The sequence below is a fragment of the Schistocerca serialis genome, chromosome 3 (genome assembly GCF_023864345.2).
Source record: "Schistocerca serialis cubense isolate TAMUIC-IGC-003099 chromosome 3, iqSchSeri2.2, whole genome shotgun sequence".
NCBI classification, from domain to species: Eukaryota; Metazoa; Arthropoda; class Insecta; order Orthoptera; family Acrididae; genus Schistocerca; species Schistocerca serialis.
The window spans coordinates 308,279,686-308,304,718 of NC_064640.1; the positions used below are offsets into that span (position 1 = coordinate 308,279,686).

The 25,033-nt window shown below is 40.8% G+C and overlaps 1 protein-coding gene and 1 non-coding gene across 2 annotated transcripts in view; both read right to left on the reverse strand.

Moving 5' to 3' along the window:
• LOC126470103 (uncharacterized) overlaps nt 1-25,033 on the reverse strand; it is a 109,176-nt gene that overhangs the window by 77,857 nt on the left and 6,286 nt on the right. The window contains exons 4-5 of the mRNA XM_050097678.1: nt 20,613-20,742; nt 758-897 (exon numbers count right to left, since the gene is read on the reverse strand). Coding sequence (XP_049953635.1) covers nt 876-897; nt 20,613-20,742 — 152 coding nt within the window. The 3' untranslated portion in view covers nt 758-875. The remainder of the gene's footprint in view (nt 1-757; nt 898-20,612; nt 20,743-25,033) is intronic.
• Nucleotides 14,059-14,133, reverse strand: Trnat-ugu (transfer RNA threonine (anticodon UGU)). Its single transcript has one exon. It is a non-coding gene; the product is annotated as a tRNA-Thr (tRNA).

Below are 25,033 nucleotides of genomic sequence, written 5' to 3' on the forward strand. Positions count from 1 at the left end.
CCGGCCGGCTCGGTCCCATCAGATTAGGGAAGGATGTGAAAAGAAGTTGGCTATGCTGTTTCAAAGGAACCATCCCAGCACTTGCCTGAAGGGATTTAGGGAAATAACGGAAAACGTAAATCAGGATGACCGGACGCATGTTTGAACTGTTGTCCCCCCCCCCCCCTTCCCCCGAATGCGAGTCCAGTGTGCTAATCACTGTGCCACTTTTACTGGTAGTCAGTCCCCTTTTAGCAAAATCACCCTGTATAATCAGCATATGCGACAGACTGCAGAATGTTGTTACTGTCTCTAACGTTCGTCTTGTGTAAGCGCCATAAAGATAACATGCAAGAGATTATGGCTTGTTCAGACGCTTACAGGTAGTAACTTTTCCCACCGTCCTTTAGTGAGTGGAACAGAGAACGAAACTACTAGCAATGGTTCAAACTACACTCCATCTTGCACTGTACAATGGCTTGCGGAGTGTATGTAGATGTAACTCATGAAGCTAAAAGACAGTAGAGTGGGAAAGGTTAAGTGTGATTGTTGAGCTTTACAAACCTCTGTAGACCGTGGAATTATACAGAATATTCAAAAATTCAATGGTCAAACTGACAGATGTTATGATGGAGCCAACAATAAGTATATTTCGCTAAGCAACCTGTTATCAGAAACGCATATTGAGTGAGCTCCAAACATGTGTGAGACCGCTTGTTTCTGCCTAGGGGTGAGGCACGATTTACTTAGGAAGGCATGCACAGTTGTTGTAACTCACATGTATGCCCAGCTGACGGCAGGTAGCGGTCCTCCCTGCAGCTGCTGCCACGGTTTGTCGGCCATGCCCGTCTGCTGCAGCCACGAACCCCCACCCACCAACATCTCAAGAATCGGTGCTACAGTGAAGCGTGCACGTATCTGTGAAAGTCACAAAAATTCAAAAGCAGAGCCAAATTCAACTCCTCCTTCCTGTTGTAAAGAGTTTGTGCGACGAAACAAATTCTTCGATATTGTGGTACATAATAATACACCACCATGATGGCGTTGTGTCAACACAAAATTGTTTAGTATTATTTTGCTCCAATGTACTGAAGTCTTTCTATCTCCCATTACCACTTCTAAGAGTTCCATCCAAATCTGATCATCTAAACATAAATGTCGCCATCAGATCCCTTCCCCTATACATGTAAATAACACTGTTTTCAAACTTCATGTCTGACTTTTTATTTGTAAATCTTAGCCGTAAAGTGTTGATTGTGTCACGAAACAAATTCTCCATTTTGTGGTACGTAATATACCACCTCTAAAGTGTAATGTGCCAACTTAAAATTTGTTTCATATGCTACGTTTTCCATCAATTACTACATTTAAGGGTCTGAACCAAAACGAACCAACTACACATAAATGCCACCAGCTGCACCCCTGCTCCGGTGCTTGCAAATAATGGTCTTTTCAAATTTCATGCTCGTTTTGAAATTTAAATCACAATCTAAATCTTACTTGACTTAAATTTTATGTTAGAAATGTTTAATAATACAACAACGCTCAATATTGACAGTGACTGTAGCAAATATGCTCACAAACAAGGACCCTAATTAAAATATTCAAAGGACTTTCCCCCCGAAAATCCTCAATAGATACAAATATTAAGAACAGTAGTAAATTATGCAATGAAAATAAAAGCAAAACTAACTTTGAACATAAAGCAAAACGAAGAGAAAACGAAACAAAAATGTAAAAGGAAAATGGTAACATAATGTAACCGAAACCTGATCAATCGCTCATTTTGTTGTTGTTGTATATACTTAAAGAAATAAAGTTTAAGATTTTTGAAAAAATCCCGCCGGCAGTTCTTTTTTAATCTATATTTTTTTAATTTTTTAATGTATATTGTTTTCATCACTGGTCACATTATTTAATTTACATGACATTTGAGAAGCAATATTATGAAAAACGCCACGTGCATTTTCATGAAGTTATAGTGAATTCCTTATGTTGTCTGATTACTTACAATTTTTAATTAAAATTTCAAGGACGAGGGACAAGGTTGGGAAGCCCAAGTCAAACGCGGATAAATAATGATACGAATGACGTTATTCAGTAATACAGTAAGTCACAACGTGCCAGGCCGCAAGAGTAATGCACAATTACTCGTCGGATGTGCTCTCGACATCACACGTTGCAGGATATTATTTGTCATACAGATATGGAAAACATAAATTGAAACGGCATCTTTCACATTGAATGAATGCAGTGTTCCTGTCTTTACAGAGAATGTCCAGAGTTTCCAAGGGAAAACACACCTCGTTGGCGTTTTGAAAAATTTCTCTTTCTTCCGATAGTTTAATATACTGTAGATTAAAACTGAAGTTTGAGCGGGAGTCGAACGGTAGCCTCGTATACGTTCATCTACCGTAGCTCGAACGCAAAGCACTTAACCACCACGAACTCTAACGTCCAGTTCTTCGCACAGATACACTATGTGATCAAAAGTATCCGGACACCTGGCTGAAAGTAATTTACAAGTTAGTGGCGCCCTCCATCGGTAATGCTGGAATTCGATATGGTGCTGGCCCACACTTAGCCTTGATGACAGCTTCCACTCTCGCAGGCATACGTTCAACCAGGTGCTAGAAGGTTTTCTGGAGAAAGGCAGCCCATTCTTCACAGAGTGCTGCACTGAGGAGAGGTATCGATGTCAGTCAGTGAGACCTGGCACGAAGTCGGCGTTCCAAATCATCCCAAAGATCTTCTATAGGATTCAGGTCTCGACTCTGTGCAGGCCAATCCATTACAGGCATGTTATTGTTGTGTAACAACTCCGCCACAGGCCATGAATTACGAACAAGTGCTCGATCGTGTTCAAAGATGCAATCGCCATCCACGAATTGCTCTTCAACAGTGGGATGCAAGAAGGTGCTTAACACATCACTGTATTCCTGTGCTGTGATAGTGCCAAGCAAAAGAAGGGGTGCAAGCCGCCTTTATGAAAAACACGACCACACCATAGCACCACCGCCTCCGATTTTTACTGTTGCTTCTACACAAGCTGGCAGATGACGTTCACCGGGCATTCGCCATACCCACACCCTGCCATCGGATCGCCACATTGTGTACCGCAATTAGTCGCTCGACACAACGTTTCTCCACTGTTCAGTCGTCCAATGTTTACGCTCCTTACACCAGGCGAAGCTTCGTTTGGCATTTACCGGCGTGACGTGTGGCTTATGAACAGCCACTCGACCATGAAATCCAAGTTTTCTCACCTCCCCCCTAACTGTCACAGTACTTGCAGTGGATGCTGATGCAGTTTGGAATTTCTGAGTGATGGTCTGGATAGATGTCTGCCTATTCACATTACGACCCTCTTCAGCTGTCGGCGGTCTCTGTCAGTCAATCGACGAGGTCGGCCAGTATGCTTTTGTGCTGCACGTGTACCTTCACGTTTCTACTTCACTATCACTTGGGAAATAGTGGAGCTGGGGATGTTTAGAAGTGTGGACATCTCGCGTATAGACGTACGACACAAGTCACATCTAATCACTTGACCACGTTCGAAGTCCGTGAGTTCCGCGGAGCGCCCCAGTTTGCTCTCTCACGATGTCTAATGACATCTGAGGTCGCTGATATGGAGTGCCTGGCAGTAGATGGCAGCACAGTACACCTGATATGAAAAATATATGTTTTTTGGGCTGCCCAGATACTTTTGATCACATAGTGTACATGAGCCACATAACAGACGCTTAAACCTTCTTTTGCAATTTTCTCGGAATTGCCGGAATAGTGCACCATACAACTTGCACATTATGTTGTTTTAATGGCCTACTAAAGATGAACAGAGTTTGAAGTAAATCTGTGATCCCAACGTCTTGGCCTCCCCTTGTAAGATTCCTATCCGTTTTGTATTAACACTGCTACTTCTTGGTCTGTAAGCGTTGTCTTTTCTACTTCAGCATCGTTCGTTGAAGTAATGCTTTCGTTTGTTATAAGTACATTGCCAATATCCTTCCTAAATTTAATGTGTAGTTGTTTAGACACTCTTTCCGTTCTACGGGTTTCTCTCTCTGCCTTCGAATATAGTTCCACGAGATTTCGAATCGATTTATTTTGAATGTGTCGTAATTTTTCGTTGTCATTGTCGATACATCTTCGCACTGAATCAGTAGTACTCTGAGCGAGTGGGCGGAAGGCCGTACCTCTTCCGTCTACAGCAATGTCGTGGCTGAATGCATGTTCTTAATATTCCTCCAGTCTTGCCAAGCAAGTGAATCTTGACAGCGGCTGTTTCAACGGGCGACATTTTAACTCTCTTGCAACCGACAGATCAATGAATCCTTGACAGATTTTATCTTTGATATAGTCGGTTGCTTCCAGGGAACTGTTACCAGTGATGGTGAGAAAAAGGGTAACGTACTGAACTGCATACCTCCCACGTGAGGTGGAAGTGCAGCAATTCAGTAACTGATAATTTCATTTAGAACTTCTCTTTCCAGCTGAATGGATGCAATATCAAAGAGGCTGCAAATGTATTCTCACTTCCTGTAAAATTCAGTTATCAGATGAAATCTAATAATATACGGAATGCAGGTGTTAAATTCTGTTGGATAAGTTTGTACAGTTATTATTAATGATGTATTCGTATACCAAATTTGACGTCGCTTACGGGCGTTGATAACCACGCCGTTTTGCGCCCATGGACCATAAATACGCGCGCGCACACACACACACACACACACACACACACACACACACACACACACACACACACACACACACACACACACACACGCGTCGCTTACAAGTGTGGGAAACAGTTCCTGAGAGCGATAGAAAGCCGAAAGATACTTCTTTAACCTTCCCGGGACGTACGGTTGCTGAAAAGCTCGCTTGAACTGTAATGAGGCATCCATATATACCACTACAGCTGGCGGAAATTTCTGTCACAAGAAAATAAATGATATAGGTCGACTGTTGGCATAACAAATTTCTCAAAGGTGTAATAAAGGTATTTGTGGAAAACGGCCACTTCAGCACCACGCATGAAGTTTACATAACTGCGTCGCTACAGCAAATTTTCAAGAACAACCTCAAATCTATATGGGAATTTCCATATAGACGCATGAATCAGTCACCACAAAGCTGCAAAATCGAGGACAAATTTAGATACGAAAGCGTTCCACCAAGAAGCAAAGGAAAGCTCATTTTAGGCTCTTTTTACAAACGCAAACTGTATCTTCCCCCTCAGACCGAATACATTCCTCCTATAGTAACATGTAAAATGACAGCCAGATCTGGAGTATATCACAAGATGTGTTTGAGGACAATGACATTTTCATAACAGGGACAGAAGTCCCCATTACGCATGCGTAAAGTTCAAAATCTGACAAAGAACTAGTCAAACTTCTATTTATATTTAGAAGCACTCAGTTTTTCGAGATCAAAATGGTTCGTTGGACCTTGACCATAGTGCGAATGACATTCACTATATTTTGTTGCGAAGTCTATAAATACCCATTAAGACAATAAGTAAGACTAAGAAAATTTATACTTCCTGCGCGAAACTGTAAAAGTTATGTTACATACACATCAAAAAATGTTTTGCATCACCCCGGTTCTCGGAACTCCCGAAGATAGACGTTGACTGTGGATATTCTGTCACACAGTCCCTTTGAGTGTTCAGAGCTGTCACTAATTCCGCCCCAAGAAGTAAACAACCATGCATGAGCAGCCCCTGTTAGACGGAGGGGATCCGACAGCCGATCAGTTCCAGTCATTCCACGAGGAGGGAGGTACACGGCTCGTATTGTCTGTAGTTCAACCATGCCTAAACGGTCAATACCGCGGTTCGATCCCGTCCGCATTGTTACTTTGTGCCAGGAAGGGCTCTCAACAAGGGAAGTGTCCAGGCGTCTCGGAGTGAACCAAAGCGATGTTGTTTGGACATGGAGGAGATACAGAAAGACAGGAAATGTCGATGACATGCCTCGCTCAGGCCGCCCAAGGGCTACGACTGCAGTGGATGACCGCCACCTACGGATTACGGCCCAGAGAAAGCTGACAGCAACGCCACCATGTTGAATAATGCTTTTCGTGCGGCCACAGGACGTCGTGTTGCGACTCAAACTGTGCGCAATAGGCTGCATGATGCGCAACTTCACTCCCGACGTCCATGGCGAGGTCCACCTTGCAACCATGACACCATGAAGCGCGCTACAGATGGACCCAACAACATGCCGAATGGACCGTTCAGGATTGACATCAAGTTCTCTTTATCGGTGAGTGTCGCATATGCCGTCAACCAGACGGTCGTCGGAGACGTGTTTGCCTGCCGCTGTGGCTGAGTGGTTCTAGGCGCTTCAGTCCGGAACCACACGGCTGCTACGGTAGCAGGTTCGAATCCTGCCTCGGGCATGGATGTGTGTGGTGTCCTTAGGTTAGTCAGGTTTAAGTAGTTCTAAGTCTAGGGAACTGATGACCTCAGATATTAAGTTCCATAGTGCTTAGAGCCATTTGAACCATTTGAGACGTGTTTGGAGGCAACCCGGTCAGGCTGAATGCCTTAGACACACGGTCCAGCGAGTGCACCAAGGTGGAGGTTCCCTGATGTTTTGGGTTGGCATTACGTGGTGCCGATGTACGCCGATGGTGGTCATGGAAGGCGCCGTAACGGCTGTACGATACGTGAATGCCATCCATATCGGCAACATATTGGTGAGGCATTCGTCTTCATGGACGAAATTCGTGCCTCCGTCGTTCACATCTTGTGAATGACTTTCTTCAGGATAACGACAACGCTCGACTAGAGTGGCCAGCATGTTCTCCAAATATAAACCCTATCGAACATGCCTGGGATAGACTGAAAAGGGTTCTTTATGGACGACGTGATCCACCAACCAGTCTGAGGGATCTACGCCGAATCGCCGTTGAGGTGTGGGACAATCGGGACCAACAGTGCCTTGATGAACTTGTGGGTATCATGCCACGACGAATACAAGCATGAATCACTCCAAGAGGACGTGCTACTGGGTATTAGGGGTACCGGTGTGTACAGCAAACTGGACCATCAGTTCTGAAGGTCTCGCTGTATAGAGGTACAACATGCAATGTGCGGTTTGCATGAGCAGTAAAAAGAGCGGAAATAATGTTTATGTTGATCTCTATCCCAATTTTCTGTACTGGTTCCGGAACTCTCGAAACTGAGGTGATGCAAAACGTTTTTTGATTTGTATATATGACAGTGAGAATAAAGTAAAGTCAGTAAACAGTTATTATTTATTCTTGGTGGGTCGATACTCGGCGCCTTAAATTATTCTATATTATATGTCATTGCATAAAGTATATGTTCCAGGTTTCCTGCAGACACATTTATGCTGGGATATGGATCACAGGAGTATCACAGTATACCGACTGAAATAGTACGGGAACTGGAAACGTACTCCAGAGTTGAAGTAAACAGGGCAGTACGCTTTTCGTGAACAAGGTATCTAAATTGCACGCTGATTCACTATGCAATTCTGGCCCAAATGCATCATGTCCAGCCGTAGTGAAATGTTGCCAAAAATTTGACCGAGGCCGCACAGACGCCAGTGACTGCTGATCGGGAAGTCCAAATCTTGCACCATGCAATTTCCATTTTTTCGGAAACCTGAAAAGAACGTCTGGGGGGGGGGGGGGGGGGGGGGGGCGGGGGGACTTACAATGGTTCTCGAATGGCTCAGTGACAAAGGATAGGATTTCTATCGTCGAGGAATTTAATGATTGGTAGAACATCCTGACTATTGTTTACAGAGATTTGGTGACTACATTGAAAACTGTGGTTTCCACAGGAACAAAAGTGCACGAATCAAAATTGCCTGAACTCCTGTACTGCAGCCATACGCACTATAGCATCCACACATTGCCTAAATATGTTTGCAATCGAATGTCGCTGCAGGATTTTGTTATTGTGCCGGGAAAACCGACAATTCATACCTCTATGCAATATAAGATTATTTATAATGCAATTTTTATTGAGATTAAGGTTGGTAATTATGCTCCTTTCCCGGGATCCCATCCTTCTACCTTAGACTGAGTTACTAATTTCATGTCTGAAAACAAAACATTTCTGCAGTTATTCGTAAAACTACAAAAAGCATAAGAGGGTTTTTTAGTGAAACTTCATGGCAGATTAAAACTTTGAGCAGCACCAAGACTTGGACTCGGGATATTATCTCTACCTTACAAAGGCATGTGCTCTACCAACAGAGCTACCCAAGCATGACTAACAACCCATCCTCACAGCTTTATATTCACCAATACCTCATCTCCTACCTTCCAAACTTCATAGTAATTCCCCCATGAAATACGTGGGATTAGCACTCCTGAAAGAAATGATTATCTTGTGGACACGACTTAACCACAGCCTAGGGGATGTTTCCAGAACAAATTTTTTACTCCATAAGGGAGCGTGCACTGATATGAAACTTTATGGCAGTTTAAAACATGCAAGATACTGGCAGAAGTAAAGGTGTGAGGATGTTGTTGTTGTGGTCTTCAGTCCTGAGACTGGTTTGATGCAGCTCTCCATGCTACTCTATCCTGTGCAAGCTTTTTCATCTCCCAGTACCTACTGCAACCTACATCCTTCTGAATCTGCTTAGTGTATTCATCTCTTGGTCTCCCTCTACGATTTTTACCCTCCACGCTGCCCTCCAATACTAAATTGGTGATCCCTTGATGCCTCAGAACATGTCCTACCAACCGATCCCTTCTTCTGGTCAAGTTTTGCCACAAACTTCTCTTCTCCCCAATCCTATTCAATACTTCCTCATTAGTTATGTGATCTACCCATCTAATCTTCAGCATTCTTCTGTAGCACCACATTTCGAAAGCTTCTATTCTCTTCTTGTCCAAACTATTTATCGTCCATGTTTCACTTCCATACATGGCTACACTCCATACGAATACTTTCAGAAATGACTTCCTGACACTTAAATCAATACTGGATGTTAACAAATTTCTCTTCTTCAGAAACGCTTTCCTTGCCATTGCCAGCCTACATTTTATATCCTCTCTACTTCGACCATCATCTGTTATTTTGCTCCCCAAATAGCAAAACTCCTTTACTACTTTAAGTGCCTCATTTCCTAATCTAATTCCCTCAGCATCACCCGACTTAATTAGACTACATTCCATTATCCTTGTTTTGCTTTTGTTGATGTTCATCTTATATCCTCCTTTCAAGACACTGTCCATTCCATTCAACTGCTCTTCCAAGTCCTTTGCTGTCTCTGACAGAATTACAATGTCATCGGCGAACCTCAAAGTTTTTATTTCTTCTCCATGAATTTTAATACCTACTCCGAATTTTTCTTTTGTTTCCTTTACTGCTTGCTCAATATACAGATTGAACAACATCGGGGAGAGGCTACAACCCTGTCTTACTCCCTTCCCAACCACTGCTTCCCTTTCATGTCCCTCGACTCTTATAACTGCCATCTGGTTTCTGTACAAATTGTAAATAGCCTTTCGCTCCCTGTATTTTACCCCTGCCACCTTTAGAATTTTAAAGAGGGTATTCCAGTCAACATTGTCAAAAGCTTTCTCTAAGTCTACAAATGCTAGAAACGTAGGTTTGCCTTTCCTTAATCTTTCTTCTAAGATAAGTCGTAAGGTCAGTATTGCCTCACGTGTTCCAGTGTTTCTACGGAATCCAAACTGATCTTCCCCGAGGTTGGCTTCTACTAGTTTTTCCATTCGTCTGTAAAGAATTCGTGTTAGTATTTTGCAGCTGTGACTTATTAAGCTGATAGTTCGGTAATTTTCACATCTGTCAACACCTGCTTTCTTTGGGATTGGAATTATTATATTCTTCTTGAAGTCTGAGGGTATTTCGCCTGTCTCATACATCTTGCTCACCAGATGGTAGAGTTTTGTCAGGACTGGCTCTCCCACGGCCGTCAGTAGTTCCAATGGAATATTGTCTACTCCGGGGGCCTTGTTTCGACTCAGGTCTTTCAGTGCTCTGTCAAACTCTTCACGCAGTATCATATCTCCCATTTCATCTTCATCTACATCCTCTTCCATTTCCATAATATTGTCCTCAAGTACATCGCCCTTGTATAGACCCTCTATATACTCCTTCCACCTTTCTGCTTTCCCTTCTTTGCCTAGAACTGGGTTTCCATCTGAGCTCTTGATATTCATACAAGTCGTTCTCTTATCTCCAAAGGTCTCTTTAATTTTCCTATAGGCGGTATCTATCTTACCCCTAGTGAGATAGGCCTCTACATCCTTACATTTGTCCTCTAGCCATCCCTGCTTAGCCATTTTGCACTTCCTGTCGATCTCATTTTTGAGACGTTTGTATTCCTTTTTGCCTGTTTCATTTACTGCATTTTTATATTTTCTCCTTTCATCAAGTAAATTCAATATTTCTTCTGTTACCCAAGGATTTCTACTAGCCCTCGTCTTTTTACCTACTTGATCCTCTGCTGCCTTCACTACTTCATCCCTCAAAGCTACCCATTCTTCTTCTACTGTATTTATTTCCCCCATCCCTGTCAATTGCTCCCTTATGCTCTCCCTGAATCTCTGTACAACCTCTGGTTCTTTTAGTTTATCCAGGTCCCATCTCCTTAAATTCCCACCTTTTTGCAGTTTCTTCAGTTTTAATCTACAGGTCATAACCAATAGATTGTGGTCAGAGTCCACATCTGCCCCTGGAAATGTCTTACAATTTAAAACCTGGTTCCTAAATCTCTGTCTTACCATTATATAATCTATCTGATACCTTTTAGTATCTCCAGGGTTCTTCCATGTATACAACCTTCTTTCATGATTCTTAAACCAAGTGTTAGTTATGATTATGTTGTGCTCTGTGCAAAATTCGACCAGGCGGCTTCCTCTTTCATTTCTGTCCCCCAATCCATATTCACCTACTATGTTTCCTTCTCTCCCATTTCCTACACTCGAATTCCAGTCACCCATGACTATTAAATTTTCGTCTCCCTTCACAATCTGAATAATTTCTTTTATTTCATCATACATTTCTTCAATTTCTTCGTCATCTGCAGAGCTAGTTGGCATATAAACTTGTACTACTGTAGTAGGCGTGGGCTTCGTATCTATCTTGGCCACAATAATGCGTTCACTATGCTGTTTGTAGTAGCTTACCCGCATTCCTATTTTCCTATTCATTATTAAACCTACTCCTGCATTACCCCTATTTGACTTTGTGTTTATAACCCTGTAGTCACCTGACCAGAAGTCTTGTTCCTCCTGCCACCGAACTTCACTAATTCCCACTATATCTAACTTTAACCTATCCATTTCCCTTTTTAAATTTTCTAACCTACCTGCCCGATTAAGGGATCTGACATTCCACGCTCCGATCCGTAGAACGCCAGTTTTCTTTTTCCTGATAACGACATCCTCTTGAGTAGTCCCCGCCCGGAGATCCGAATGGGGGACTATTTTACCTCCGGAATATTTTACCCAAGAGGACGCCATCATCATGTAATCATACAGTAAAGCTGCATGCCCTCGGGAAAAATTACGGCTGTAGTTTCCCCTTGCTTTCAGCCGTTCGCAGTACCAGCACAGCAAGGCCGTTTTGGTTATTGTTACAAGGCCAGATCAGTCAATCATCCAGACTGTTGCCCTTGCAACTACTGAAAAGGCTGCTGCCCCTCTTCAGGAACCACACGTTTGTCTGGCCTCTCAACAGATACCCCTCCGTTGTGGTTGCACCTACGGTACGGCTATCTGTATCGCTGAGGCACGCAAGCCTCCCCACCAACGGCAAGGTCCATGGTTCATGGGAGGGGTGTGAGGATAGGTCATGAATAATGCTTAAGTAACTCAGTTGGCATAGCACTTGTGTGCAAAAGTCAAAGGTCCTGAGTTCAAGTCTCAGTCCAGCACACCGTTTTAATCTGCTGGGAGGTTTCATATCAGCACACACTCCACTGCAGAGTGGAAATTCATTCTGGAGTTTCTTAGTAGTTATGGAGTTCAGTTATATTTTATTACATTTCTTGTGTAATGGAATTGTTTTATGATAGTATTTCAGATACAGAAAAATACAAGGGCATACTGAAAAGTAATGTCTCCAATTTTTTTAAATTTTATTTATTTATTTCTTTTTTTTTGAAAATTCTTAAAGCTTTTCAAATAAAACAAATTTTATTAAAATTCTACATCTTTAGAAGGCTCCAAATTGTAGAGTGTAAATTAACTGTGTTTAACAAAACTATGCCAGCATGTGAGAACAATGTGTCATAATCGAGTTTCGAATTCGAAGAGTTCATCCACACGTGGACACCCTCTCCTTCAGCACTAAAATGCCAACTGCACACGAGCACTGCAAATCTGCAAAATCCGATGCCTTGGGTTCACTATCAATTATCCTCCATACAGTCCTGACTTGGCCCTATCAAATTCTCATACGTTTCCAAAACTTAAAGAACATCTTCAAGGACTTCATACTGATAGTGAGCACTCATTGCAAACAGAGGTGAGGTTGCGGCTCTGTCACTGGATTCCAACATACTAAATTGATGGTATCAACAAACTGGATTATCATTGGGAGAAATGTGTTCATTGCCAGGGTAGCTATTTTGAGAAATAAATACATAGAATGAGGAAGAGAGATGTAGAATGTTAATAATGTTTCTTTCACTTAAAAAGCTTTAAGAGTTTTCACATGAAAAATTTGGAGGTGTTACTTTTCGGCACACTCTCATAATAAAATAATATCACTTTTTAAGTTACATGCTGGGGGAACTGTTCTAAAATTGTAAAAATTCCAACATTTCATAAACAACTCTCTCCATACCACCAAAAAGCAAAATACTGTCATGGAAATGACAGTGGTGAAGATTTTGTTTTAGTTTAAATTCATCAAGATTTTTCTCATTTTATTAGGTTTCACATTTATTAGTATACGGTGTTTTTCTCACTATCCTCTCATACTGTTAAGAAAATTTTCTGAATTGGATTTCTAGAATAAGTGTGTAGCAAGCAATGAACTGCTGTATGCTTTCCTATTTCAGACAGATGATGTGGTCTGAAAACACTCAACAAAATACTATTAAATCATATAAATTTCATGAGCAGGCTGATCATGTCTGGTTGTTGCTGGGGGGGCTATGTGGATCACCTTTAGGTCACTCAGCACCATTGTCATCAGTGACTTTGCTGAATATGAGCATGTGCATTTCGTGAAATTAACAAAGAAGCCTTTCCTCACAAGCAATATTTCTTGATTATGTACGTCTCGTACATATTAAGACCCCCAACCCTTTCAATTTTGTTAAGCAGGTCTGGCTTACACGAGCAAGGACGGCTGTCTCACTGGACCACGACTGCAGGGAGAGTTAATCCTCCCATCCTCCACGAATGCAAAGATACAAATAATTTTCTTCAGTGAAAACCTAAAACTGGCCTAGGACTAATTTTGTAGACCTGCCATGGTCAGCTGTACCTAGTATATTACAGTTGTAAGGCTGCTAACAAGCAGAAGTTCATTAAATCATCTAGAAACACGTCTATACCAGGTAAAAAACAACAAAGTTATTTTGACTCTTGTATGCCCTCTGCCACTAGGGTTAAATTAACAGGGGTAGCGCAGTATGCCCCTATGCCCTCTGCCAGTAGGGTTAAGTTATTCGGAGTGGAGAAATAACCTCCAAATTCACAGTAGCTCAGGTTTCGGCATTCAAGAGCCTCTATGAGGCATCTGTTGACCATCTGTCAACTGTTTTGACTAATATGGTTCTTGCCAGGTTTCAATAGGGGAAGCATTATTGTCTCCATCCAAATGTTAGGATATTGTTAGTGAGCTCAGATTTTAATAAAACAATCAAGTAGTACCCCTTCAGTGCCTCAGTAAGGCGAAATAACTAGCATAATGAACACCATCAGGTCCTGTGGCTGTTTTGCACCACAAATATATTGGATTTTACCTCTCACATGAAGAAAACATCGGTGGATTTTCCCACATTGTTGGAGAAGCAGTTTAGTGTTATTAGAATTATATTATCACCTTCAGCTGCTGACGGGCATGGATATATATCAATGGGGACAGGTGAAAATGTGTGCCCTGACCGGGACTCTAACCCGGGATCTCCTGCTTACATGGCAGACGCTCTATCCATCTGAGCCACCAAGGGCACAGAGGATAGTGCAACTGCAGGGACTATCTCGTGCACGCCTCCCACGAGACTCACATTCTCACCTTGTATGTCCACACACTACGCTCACTGTGTCCCACCCCAACACACTCATTACTCGTGGAAGACATTCTTACCAAGTCCCATAAGAGTTCGGGGAATATGCGTGCATCCTCACAGAAGAAGACGGTCATGGCCGGTATTGGCAGAACTATATACTTATATGGATTCCATATATCCATATAAGTATACAGTTTAATGTTGGTGAATCACAATGGCTGTGTGGTTCATCATGTCTTAACACACTCAGTGACGAGACACAATCAACTGGCAGTCTCTGCTAAGAATCCATTTACGCAGCCTCCTTTTGGGGAGGCTGTTTCATAGAAGGGAGTAGCCACCACACAGTAAATCATTATCGACTCCCCACTGAGCAGTACACACAAGAGCAGGTGAGACGGAGAGGTCAATGGCTCACACTGATCCTGTTGCAATGCTGAGGTGTATTCTTTGCCCTCTATGAGGATATGGCTTCCTACAATTCAACCTACACGATTGGTCTTAGCAGAGTACCATAGCAGGTTATGAGGGTTGCAATCTCCGAGGAGGAGGAATGGAGGGGGGAGTTACCCAACGTCTCGGGGAGATTCTATGGTTTCATACAGATAAGTATGAAGGTCACACCATTATTTTCAGTGGCACACATTTTGACAGCAAATGCCATCTCCATCAGACACAAGAGAGATCTGCTTTGATGATTTCAAGGTTTATTTCTTCAGTGCATGTTTTCCTTTGTTTACACTCACTCGATTTTATCAGAGAAGGTGGCATGGGTCACGATGGCTACACATTGCTGCCATTTGATGGAGGCAGTTTTCTTTTCTTGCAGGGGCATTTGATGATGCACCATCTTTCATTTGTGCACTATTTAACAACACAGTAGTTTTCATGAGGGTAGAGACAACCAACATAGCAAACATTGAGGTTTGCGCTGCTTTAAATGGCTCACTTGTGTCAGCATATGATATTAGTGTAGCAAATTTCAGTTATGTCCCCCCCCCCCCCCCCCACCCTCTTATTTTATTTTCTATCCTTTGCATACCTATTACAGTCCTTACTTCACACTGAATGGTTGCCGTGTTGCTGATCCACCTCGCTTTAATTTATTAAAGCTATCTTGGAATGTGGTGTCGACATATTTTTCCAAACTTTGTGTTTACTTGTTTCATGATGCTGCATATATTTCATATTCCATCCCTTTCTCAATTCCCCTCCAGATCTAACAATATGTGCATGTTATTCTGTCTCTGATAAAATTGAAGCTATAGTGAAGTTCCCCTATAATGGGATATTTTCCTAGTATTTTTAATTTAACGGGGTAGTAACCATTGAGGCTTACTTCTTTCAACTAAATGGGTTCCATTCAGTAGCCCCCTCAAAGATTTCAAACTACCAGAAAGCCCTCCTAAATATTTCTGGCTGTAAAATGGAGGACTTTTGCAAATGAACTATCATCTCTGTTACCATGAGTGTATTCTGACATACTTGCACTCTGTCACCTTTGAAGACAACTGTTCTGGAGAACAATCATCTACTATTACTGTAACTGGTTGTGTGTTAGTATTGGCCAGAGGTAGACTCCCTGTGCTGACAACATTTTGTTTTGATTACCAGGTCCAATGGCGATCTCATGAGGAGCAACTGAAATACACTGGCCTAGCCCTACATACCTTAGGAAGTCTAGTGCAACTGACTTGAGGCAGGCTCTCTAGATGTTAGCCATTAGCACCATTTTATCTCTACTACCCAACTAATTCACAGCTCCTCTTGGGACAGAGTTTCTTTCCTTTTTTCAGAAATGCAGTTAAGTCAAGATCCCCACTCCCTGTGACACCCAATGTTTCACCACTACACTTAACTACGGAAGGATGGATTTTGCTGTTCATCAAGATGGTTTTTTATGACAGTTCTGGTTCACAGGCACCATTCTCAAATTCAAAATCAAATGTAACACGGCTTGCCCAATTGTATTGGTTACCACAGGAACCCATCCAACTTTTACACAAACATTTACATGCTAGGTCACAGGACAGAACAGTGATTTGGCAGTATCCACTTTGTCCATACTGCCCACAAGGCACCTTTCACCAGGTAGCTACTTTTACATTTGTCACATATGAATGGAAAGAAAAAGGGTGAGTGTAAATTCCTTTGCCAATAACAAACAATTTATTTCTAAGGAACTATGTTAGATATAGCTAGGTGGGTTGCTGCAAAAGATAGTTTCACTCTGAGTCTTTTACAGGTACATTTCCGCATGTGCTCCATTTGGTGTCAGTATAATGTGCAAAAGCTAGTCTTTCTCTCTCCATGACTTGCCAACATCTGTTCTGTCACTACCTCTACACCATCTTATGCTGGTGCAGTAAAAATCTGTCCATCAACAACTTGTGAAATAAACACTTTATCCTCAATGTAACCCCATAAAGAAGTGAAAAGGGGTAATGTCTAGTGGATATGATGGCCATGATGTTGGGACCATCTCTACTGATCCATTTGTAAGGAAGGTGTCATCCAAGAATGACAAATAAATAACTCTCAGTGTAGCAGTCCACCATCTTGTTTAAACACTACTCATGGCTGAAATTACTGTAACTGAAGGGCAACATGCACATGAAGTATTCCCATAGAAACTTTACGAGTTAAGCTACAATTTGCAACAAACCATATAGCTGTATACAGCATAGTTCCTTAGAAATAAATGCCTGTACTTGGCAGGAGGCTTTATGCTTACTCTGTACATTTCAAACTATACATTAGGGTGTCCCTTATTTTCTGACTTCAATATTTTTGAATGCTCACCGTCATATATTGTTTGAATGATCCATAACAATGTCTGTACACGATTTTGTTGTGGTCAAAGCTGTGTAACCCACGCCGAGTTGAGTGTGAACTTGCATGATGAACATGATCTTCCACATTGTTCACAGATGTCATGCTGTTGTCACCTCAGCTTATTAGTACACTCACAAGCAGTGCAGTCAGTTGTTTATTTATTACCGATTGTGTCACTCATATTTTCCAATCACTAAGATATCACATCAATTAAGTAGCACCAAGGAAAGTGTGTTTTTAATAGGAGGTATAAAACACCAAGGAACTGGACACAAATTGCCATCAAACAGAAAAATGCTGACAATTTTATTTTACAACACACGCGAAATAAAATTAAATGTTAGTGAAAGTGCTAATCCTGTGGTTCACAAGTGCCTTTTAATTTGGGAGAAAGCAAGAATTCTGGCAAGAACTAATCAACATTTTTCACAAAGACTTATCAACTTGCATTCAAAGTAGAGAAAGTTGGGAAAAGTGTCGAAATGTGCTTAAGTGTCATGAAGTTTACATACAACTTGGGCAATTTATTTGATATTGCACATGCCAATGCTCTATAAACATCTGTAAACACAGCATCAGTCATTGTGCAGCAGCATGTGCAACAGCATTGGACGGTGAATGGAGATACCATGCTATAGGAGGAGAATTGGGTGTTCTTGGGTGGCAGTTTATAAGGCCATTGATGCTATTGAAGTTACTATGAGCAGTAAAGTGGTAGCAGGAGTGATCCAGCATGGCCTGTCCCTGTTTTTTTGTGGGTGTGTTTTGAACTTTACAACTGTGAACAATGATGCAGCTTCTCATGATAATGGTTGGATCACTGCTGCAATTGTGCGGTATCCTGGTGATACAGTGAAAGCCGTTGCAGGTATGGAGAGTTTTAATAGCACAGATGTGATTGCTTGTCGCACATTTCAAGTGAACAAGGTGTAAAACCACCCATGGGTCAGTCGTAATTTATGTATATTTGTTGTTATGACCAGGAATCATCGTAAAATAGATGAGTCAGAGTCCATTGTTGTATGGTTTAAAGGAGATGGAGTTTGTCAAAAAATTAAAGTTTCTGGCGATGTTATATTATCAAAAGTGAAATAAAGTACCTTCCCTTTCCTTATCTCCCATAAGATTTTGTGTCAAACTGTGGCTTTAATGCAATGGAGCTGTAAAAGCTCCTCCTCTGGAGCTCTGATTCTTAAAAGATCTAAGATCACACAAAAGGATAGATTCCACGATTTCAAAAGCAGCTATAAGGAAATTTAGTCATCATTTGTGGTTGTTTATCACAACAGTTCTCTCTCTTATCACTTTCTGATGATGAAATAGAGACACAAACCAAAATCAAAATGGTGGCAAATTTAGACAGGGAAAATCTACAAATGGAAAAGATATATATTCCCTTTTTGTGGAGAATTGGATGGGCCATTATGTGGTAAGTTCAATATTATTCTGATTAACACTTATTATTAGTTTTAATTCATTAATTTACATTTCCTAATTTATCATCATCTCCACTCAGAGAAAACATTAGCCAACTACATGACACGCAAGAGCACAGATCAGTTCCCTACCCTTTAGTTTATATATACTAGTTTTATTCAACAAAGCCTAGTTTTATTCAACAAAGCCCTTCAACACAGATGAGCAGCACTTCAGATTTAGATGCTGAAAGGATAGTTAAGAAGTCAAAAGCTGCTAATGACTCTGCTGAAAAGTGTATTAAATTATTTCATCACAGACCATAGATGAGGAGCAAGAGGAATTTGTATTGCACTGTGTTCAATAACACCACACATTGTACCTAGACTGCAAGAAAGAAATACCATAAAGGAAATATTCTCAGGAATACTAAATGCATCCTAAAAAGTAAAATGGTATTACTTTTGATTTTATGCAATCATCAATAACTTTTACACTTACTAAAAACTATGAAACGTAAAATTCCCTATATTAAAGTTCGTTGCTCCAATCAGCATGGGTTAATGTCATCCTACTGAGATGAAATAATTTTCCAGAGTAAATCAAACCAAACAGAAAATTTTTAATGGTTGCACATAAAAAGAAAGGGGGGGGGGGGGGGCGGGGGGATAAAATGAGGGCATGCAATTTTTTTAAGAATACTGTTTTTGGAAATTCTTGATTAAAACAAGTGATTCATCAAAGGGTGAAAACATCACAAAACCATGTGATTGAAACAGCAAACAACAGACAGCATCTATACCCATGGTGTTGCTGTGGGTATTAAAGCAATCCAAACAAACAAAATAATCTGTTTTATAATAAGAGATTGTGGTGTTTCTCTAAAGACAGTATGTCAGTTTTTGTTATGGAAGGATGCACACAGCTTAAGCTATAGAGCACTGGTGCCACTGCCCAGCCCTCACTTTGAGGTACCTCGAATCACCATTCGATTACCAGCCATTCATGGCCAAGCCCCCAAGGGCAGAGTAACTGAAGATCATGAAATAATTTCTAACAATACATAACTGCAACAAGAAGCTTAATAAAATACACTTTCCTTTTCATTATTATAATGGTGTGAAAGTAATAAGTTCGCTGTGTGAACTTTTCTGTATAGAGAGCAGCAGAACACACTTTGAGGCACTATCAGTGTGTTCTCTCTGTCCCACACCACACACTCCCATCTGATGCCTACCCTGGCAACTAGCAGCATTGGGCAAGTTTCATATTGAGCCACTGTTTCTGCTTCTGCCTCTATCTAGTTAAATTTAGGTGCGGAGAAAACTACAGCACTATTCATAAATGGTCCATACTTTTCGTATTTCGTTAAACACTTTTTCCCCTATGTGTCTGTCACCTTTCAAATATCTCTCTCTCTCTCTCTCTCTCTCTCTCTCTCTCTCTCTCTCTCTCACTCTCTCTCTCTCTCCCCCCCCCCCCTCTCTACCTCCTATTTACCTCTCTATTCTCAAATTTAAAGAAACAACACACATTTTTTTCCACTTCATCCTTTCTAATTATGCCCCTGTAATTTCTCTACATTTCAACAGCTCCTTTGCTGCAGCATTATATTAACTTCCCAATTTTTTTGCTGAACACTATTATTTCACTTCACTTCTCTTTTCAACTCATTGTCCTGAGTTAGTAGCCTCTTTGTTGTCATTTATTGTCAGCATTTACAAATTTCTTATCTTTCTATTTCCTTTTATAAAGCTTAAAACTTTCAGTTATTATGATTTATTATCATTACTATACTTATCATCTAAACTGCTGAGAGTGTTACACTCTGCCACTCAGTGTGAAGCACAGCAATTTTTATCTACATACGCTAATTATTTGTCTAGTTACTCTTAGCATACTGTGTAAAATTATGTGGTCAGATGATTAGGACTAAGTGAAAGCTTCGTAAAATGTGTACATTATGACTACTAATAAATGGGAAAATGTTCAGAAACAGTGACTACCACTTGGTACTAGTTCACGAACACAACATGAACAAGCATGTCTGATTACAGAGAGAAAGATTGTGATTAGCAGAAAACTTACCAGGAAAAAAAGATGAAAGTAATCAAACTAAAATTCAATAATTACATAAATGGAATGAGTTACAATTAAAAAAATGCTTACCCTGCCAGTGAAAACCCATCTGGAGCTTTTTTCAGCCTGCTTAGCACAATAATATCAGTGACTGCCGTTTTTGCTTGTGTCTGCTTAGCAAGCCTGTAGCACAGCTGCCGCTTTCTCCAAGCTCGTTGATCTGAGGGAGCGAAAAATTGGTGAGCACAAAAACTTCAAAATGAGCGGTACATACTTAATAACAAGTTCATGCCTGAAAATTAAATAATCAACAGTTGGCCCATTAAGTCTTTAAAAAACAGTAAAACACCACAATACTGTCAGTATCCAGCTCCTAAGTTGTTAATTAATTAGGATTTCTCACAGGTATTATGCAAGAAAATAAATAAATATAATGCTAAATTTAGGATTAGAAAACAAAATCTTTTTTCCTCACTAATATTAATGCTTTCTAGAAATTAATGCTCTCCATTCACCATAGACATTGGCAAAGTGAGGTGGCTTGCAAGCCTGAACGATACAGATAGCAGGACTAAGTGCAACTGAAATGGAGGGGAAGCTGGGGAGAGGCCAGATAAACCTGTGGTTCCTGAAAAGGTGTACAGCCTTTTCAGTAATAACAGGAGCAACAGTATGTATGAGTGATCTGGCCGTGTAACATTAGCCAACATGGCCTTGCTATGTCAGTACTGCAAACAACTTAAGGTCAAGGGAAACAATGGCACTTACTTTAACCTAGGGCATGTGGTTCAGAGTGTGGAATGTTAAATCCATTAATCAAGTTCACAGTTTCTCATCGTCGTCTTCTTTTTCTTCAGTTCAAACACTGGTTTCGTGCAGCTTTCCACGCTACTGTATCCTGTGGACACCTCTTCAGCAAGTAACTACTGCTACCTACACCGTTCTGAATCCGCTTCCTGTATTCATCTCTTTGTTGCCCTCTATTAATTTTACTCCCCACACTTCCCTGCACTATTAAACTGGTGGTATCCCTTGGCGTCTCACAATGTGTCTTTTCAACTGATCCCTTCTTTTAGTGAAGTTGTGCCACAAATTTCTTGTCTCTCCAATTCCATACAGTATATCCTCATTAGTTATATGATCTACCCACCTAATCTCCAGCATTCTTCTGTAGCACTGCATTTCGAAAGCCTCTATTCTCTTCTCATCTATATTGTTTATCATACATGTTTCACTTCCACAAATGGCTACACACCAGACAAATACTTTCCTGACAGACTTCCTAACACGTAAATCAATATTCAGTGTTAACAAATTTCTATTCTTCAGAGATGCTTTTCTTGCCATTGCCAGTCTAAATTTTATATCTTCTCTACTTTTGTCATCATCAATTATTTTTCTGCCCAAATAGCAAAACTCGTTTACTACTTTAAGTGTCTCATTTCCTAATCTGATTCACTTAGCATCACCTGATTCAATTCAACTACATTCCATTATCCTTGTTTTGCTTTCATTGATATTTATTTCATATCCTCCTTTCAAGACACTGTCTATTCCATTCAACTGCTCTTCCACGTCCTTTGCTGTCTCTGACAGAATAACCAAGTCACTGGCAGACCTCAAAGTTTTTCTCTCTTCTCCCTGAACCTTAATTCCTACTCCAAGTTTTTCCTTGGTTTCCTTTACTGCTTGCTCAAAGTACAAATTGAATAACATAGGGGGATAAGCTAAAACCTTGCCTCACTCCCTTCTCATCCACTGCTTCCCTTCCGTGACCCTCGACTCTCATAAATGCCGACTGAATTCTGTACAAGATGTAAATAGCCTTTTGCCTCCTTTATTTTTCCTCTGATACCTTCAGAATTTCAAAGAGTGTGGTTCCAGTCAACATTCTCAAAGCTTTCTCCACATCTACAAATACTATGAACATTGGGTTCGCATTTCCTTAACCTGTCTTAGAAGATAAGTCGTAGGGTCAGTATTGCTATGTGTGTTCCTACATTTCTCTGGAATCCAAACTGATCTTCCTTGAAGTCATCTTATACCAGTTTTTCCATTCTTCTGTAAGGAATTCAAGTTAATATTTTGCAACCATAACTTATTAAACTGATAGTTCACTAATATTCACACATGGCAGCACCTACTCTCTTTTTAATTGAAATCATCACATTCTTCTTGAAGTCTGAGGGTACTTCGTCTGTCTTGTACACCTTGCACACCAGATGGAAGAGTTCTGCCTTGGATGGCTCTCCCACAGCTATCAATAGTTCTGACTGAGTGTCATGTACACTTGGGGCCTTATTTTGACTGAGGTCTTCCAGTGCTCTGTCAAATTCTTCGCGCAGTATCATATTTCCCATCTCATCTTCATCTGTCTCTTATTCAGTTTCTATAATACTGCCTTCAGGTTCGTCCCCCTTGTACAGACACTTTATATACACCTTCCATATTTCAGCTTTCCCTTCTTTCCTTATGACTGGTTTTCCATCTGAGCTCTTGATTTTTTTTTATACAGCTGCTTCTTGAAACACACTTCTAAATTGCATTCTGGCCTGAGATGCTGGAGTTGGTGATCGTGTGTGCATAAGATGTGCTTGCCTCTCTTTGTGTGTGTGTGTGTGTGTGTGTGTGTGTGTGTGTGTGTGTGTGTGTGTGTGTGTGTGGGCGCACGCGCTGACAAAGGCTGTGGCCAAAAGCTATACGAGAGTGTCTTTTAATCATGCCTGCCTGCAACTTGACGTGTCTTCTTTATGATAAGTAGCAATCTATCTTTTCTACCTGGAGTTTCCATTGTTTGCATTCCGTTTTACTTGCTTCATTTGCATCATTTTTATATTTTCTCCTTTCATCAATTAAATTAAATATCTCCTGTGTTACTCAAGGGTTTTGACTAGGCCTTGTCTTTTTACCTATTTGAGCCTCTGCTGCCTTCACTATTTCATCCCTTAAAGCTACCCATTCATCTTCTGCTGCATTCCTTTCCCCTGTTCTAGTCCAATGGCTAATGTTCCCTTTGAAACTCTCTAAAACCTCTTGTTCTATGAAATTTCCAGGTCTCATTTTCTTAATTTCCTACCTTTTTGCAATATCTTCACTTTTAATCTACAGTTCATAACCAATAAATTGTGGCCAGAGTCCACATCTGCCCCTGGAAATTTCTTGCAACTTAGAATCTGGTTCCGAAATCTCAGTCTACCTTTATATAATCAATCTGGAACCTTCCTGTGCCTCCAGGTCTCTTCCACGTATACCATCTTCTTTCACAATTCTTAAACCAAGTGTTGGCCATGATTAAATTACGGTCTGTGCAAAATTCTACCAGGGGACTTCCTCTTTCAATTCTTTCCCCCAGTCCATATTCACCTACTATTTTTCCTTCTCCTACTATCTAATTCCAGTCCCCTGTCACAAATAAATTTTCACCTCCCTTAACTATATGACTAATTTCTTTTATCCCATCATGTATTTCTTCAATCTCTTCATCATCTGCAGGGCTAGTTGGCATATAAACTTGTACTACTGTGGTAGGCATGGGCTTCTTGTCTATTTTGGTTACAATAATGTGTTGGCTATGCTGTTCATAGTAGCTTACCCGCATTCCTATTTTCTTAATTCATTATTAAATGCACTTCTGCATTACTCCTATTTGATTTTGTAATTATAACCCTGCACTCCCCTGACCAGAAGTCCTGTTACTCCTACCACCAAACTTCACTAACTCCCACTATAACTTCAACCTATCCATTTCTCTTTTTAAATTTTCTAACCTACCTGCCCAATTAAGGGATCTAACATACCACCCTCTGAACTGTACAGCACCAGTTTTGTTCCTCCTGATAATGACATCTTGCTGAGTAGTCCGTGCCTGGAGATAAAATTGGGGGACTATTTTACCTCCAGAATATTTTACCCACAAGGATGTCATCATCATTTAACATACAATAGTGCTTAATGCGATCAAAAAAATTATGGCTGTACTTTCCCATTGCTTTCAATCATTCACAGTACCAGCAAGGCCATTTTGGTAGATGTTACACGACCAGATCAGCCAATTATCCAGACTGTTGCCCCTACAACTACCAAAAAGATTTCTGCCTCTTTTTCAGAAACCACACGTTTGTCTGGCCTCTCAACAGATATTCCAGTGTTGCGGTTGCACCTATGGTATGGCTATCTTTACCATAGAGGCATGCAAGCTACCCCAGTGACAGCAAGATCTTTGGTTCATTGTTAGATATAGTGGGAATTAATGAAGTGTGGTAGCAGGAATAACAGTACTTCTGAGAGTGAATTCATTACAATACCAAAGAAGCACATGAAGTCTACATCCACTATAGTAGTGCAAGTTTAAATGTGTAATATCTCTGCAAATGATGAGTTAGTTGGAATAACATGTGATGAGATAAAAGATATTATTGAGATAGTGAAGGAGAGAAATTTAGTTGTGATGAGGGACTTGAACTCAATACCAGGAACAGAAAGACAATGAAAAATAGTAAGAGAATATGAAC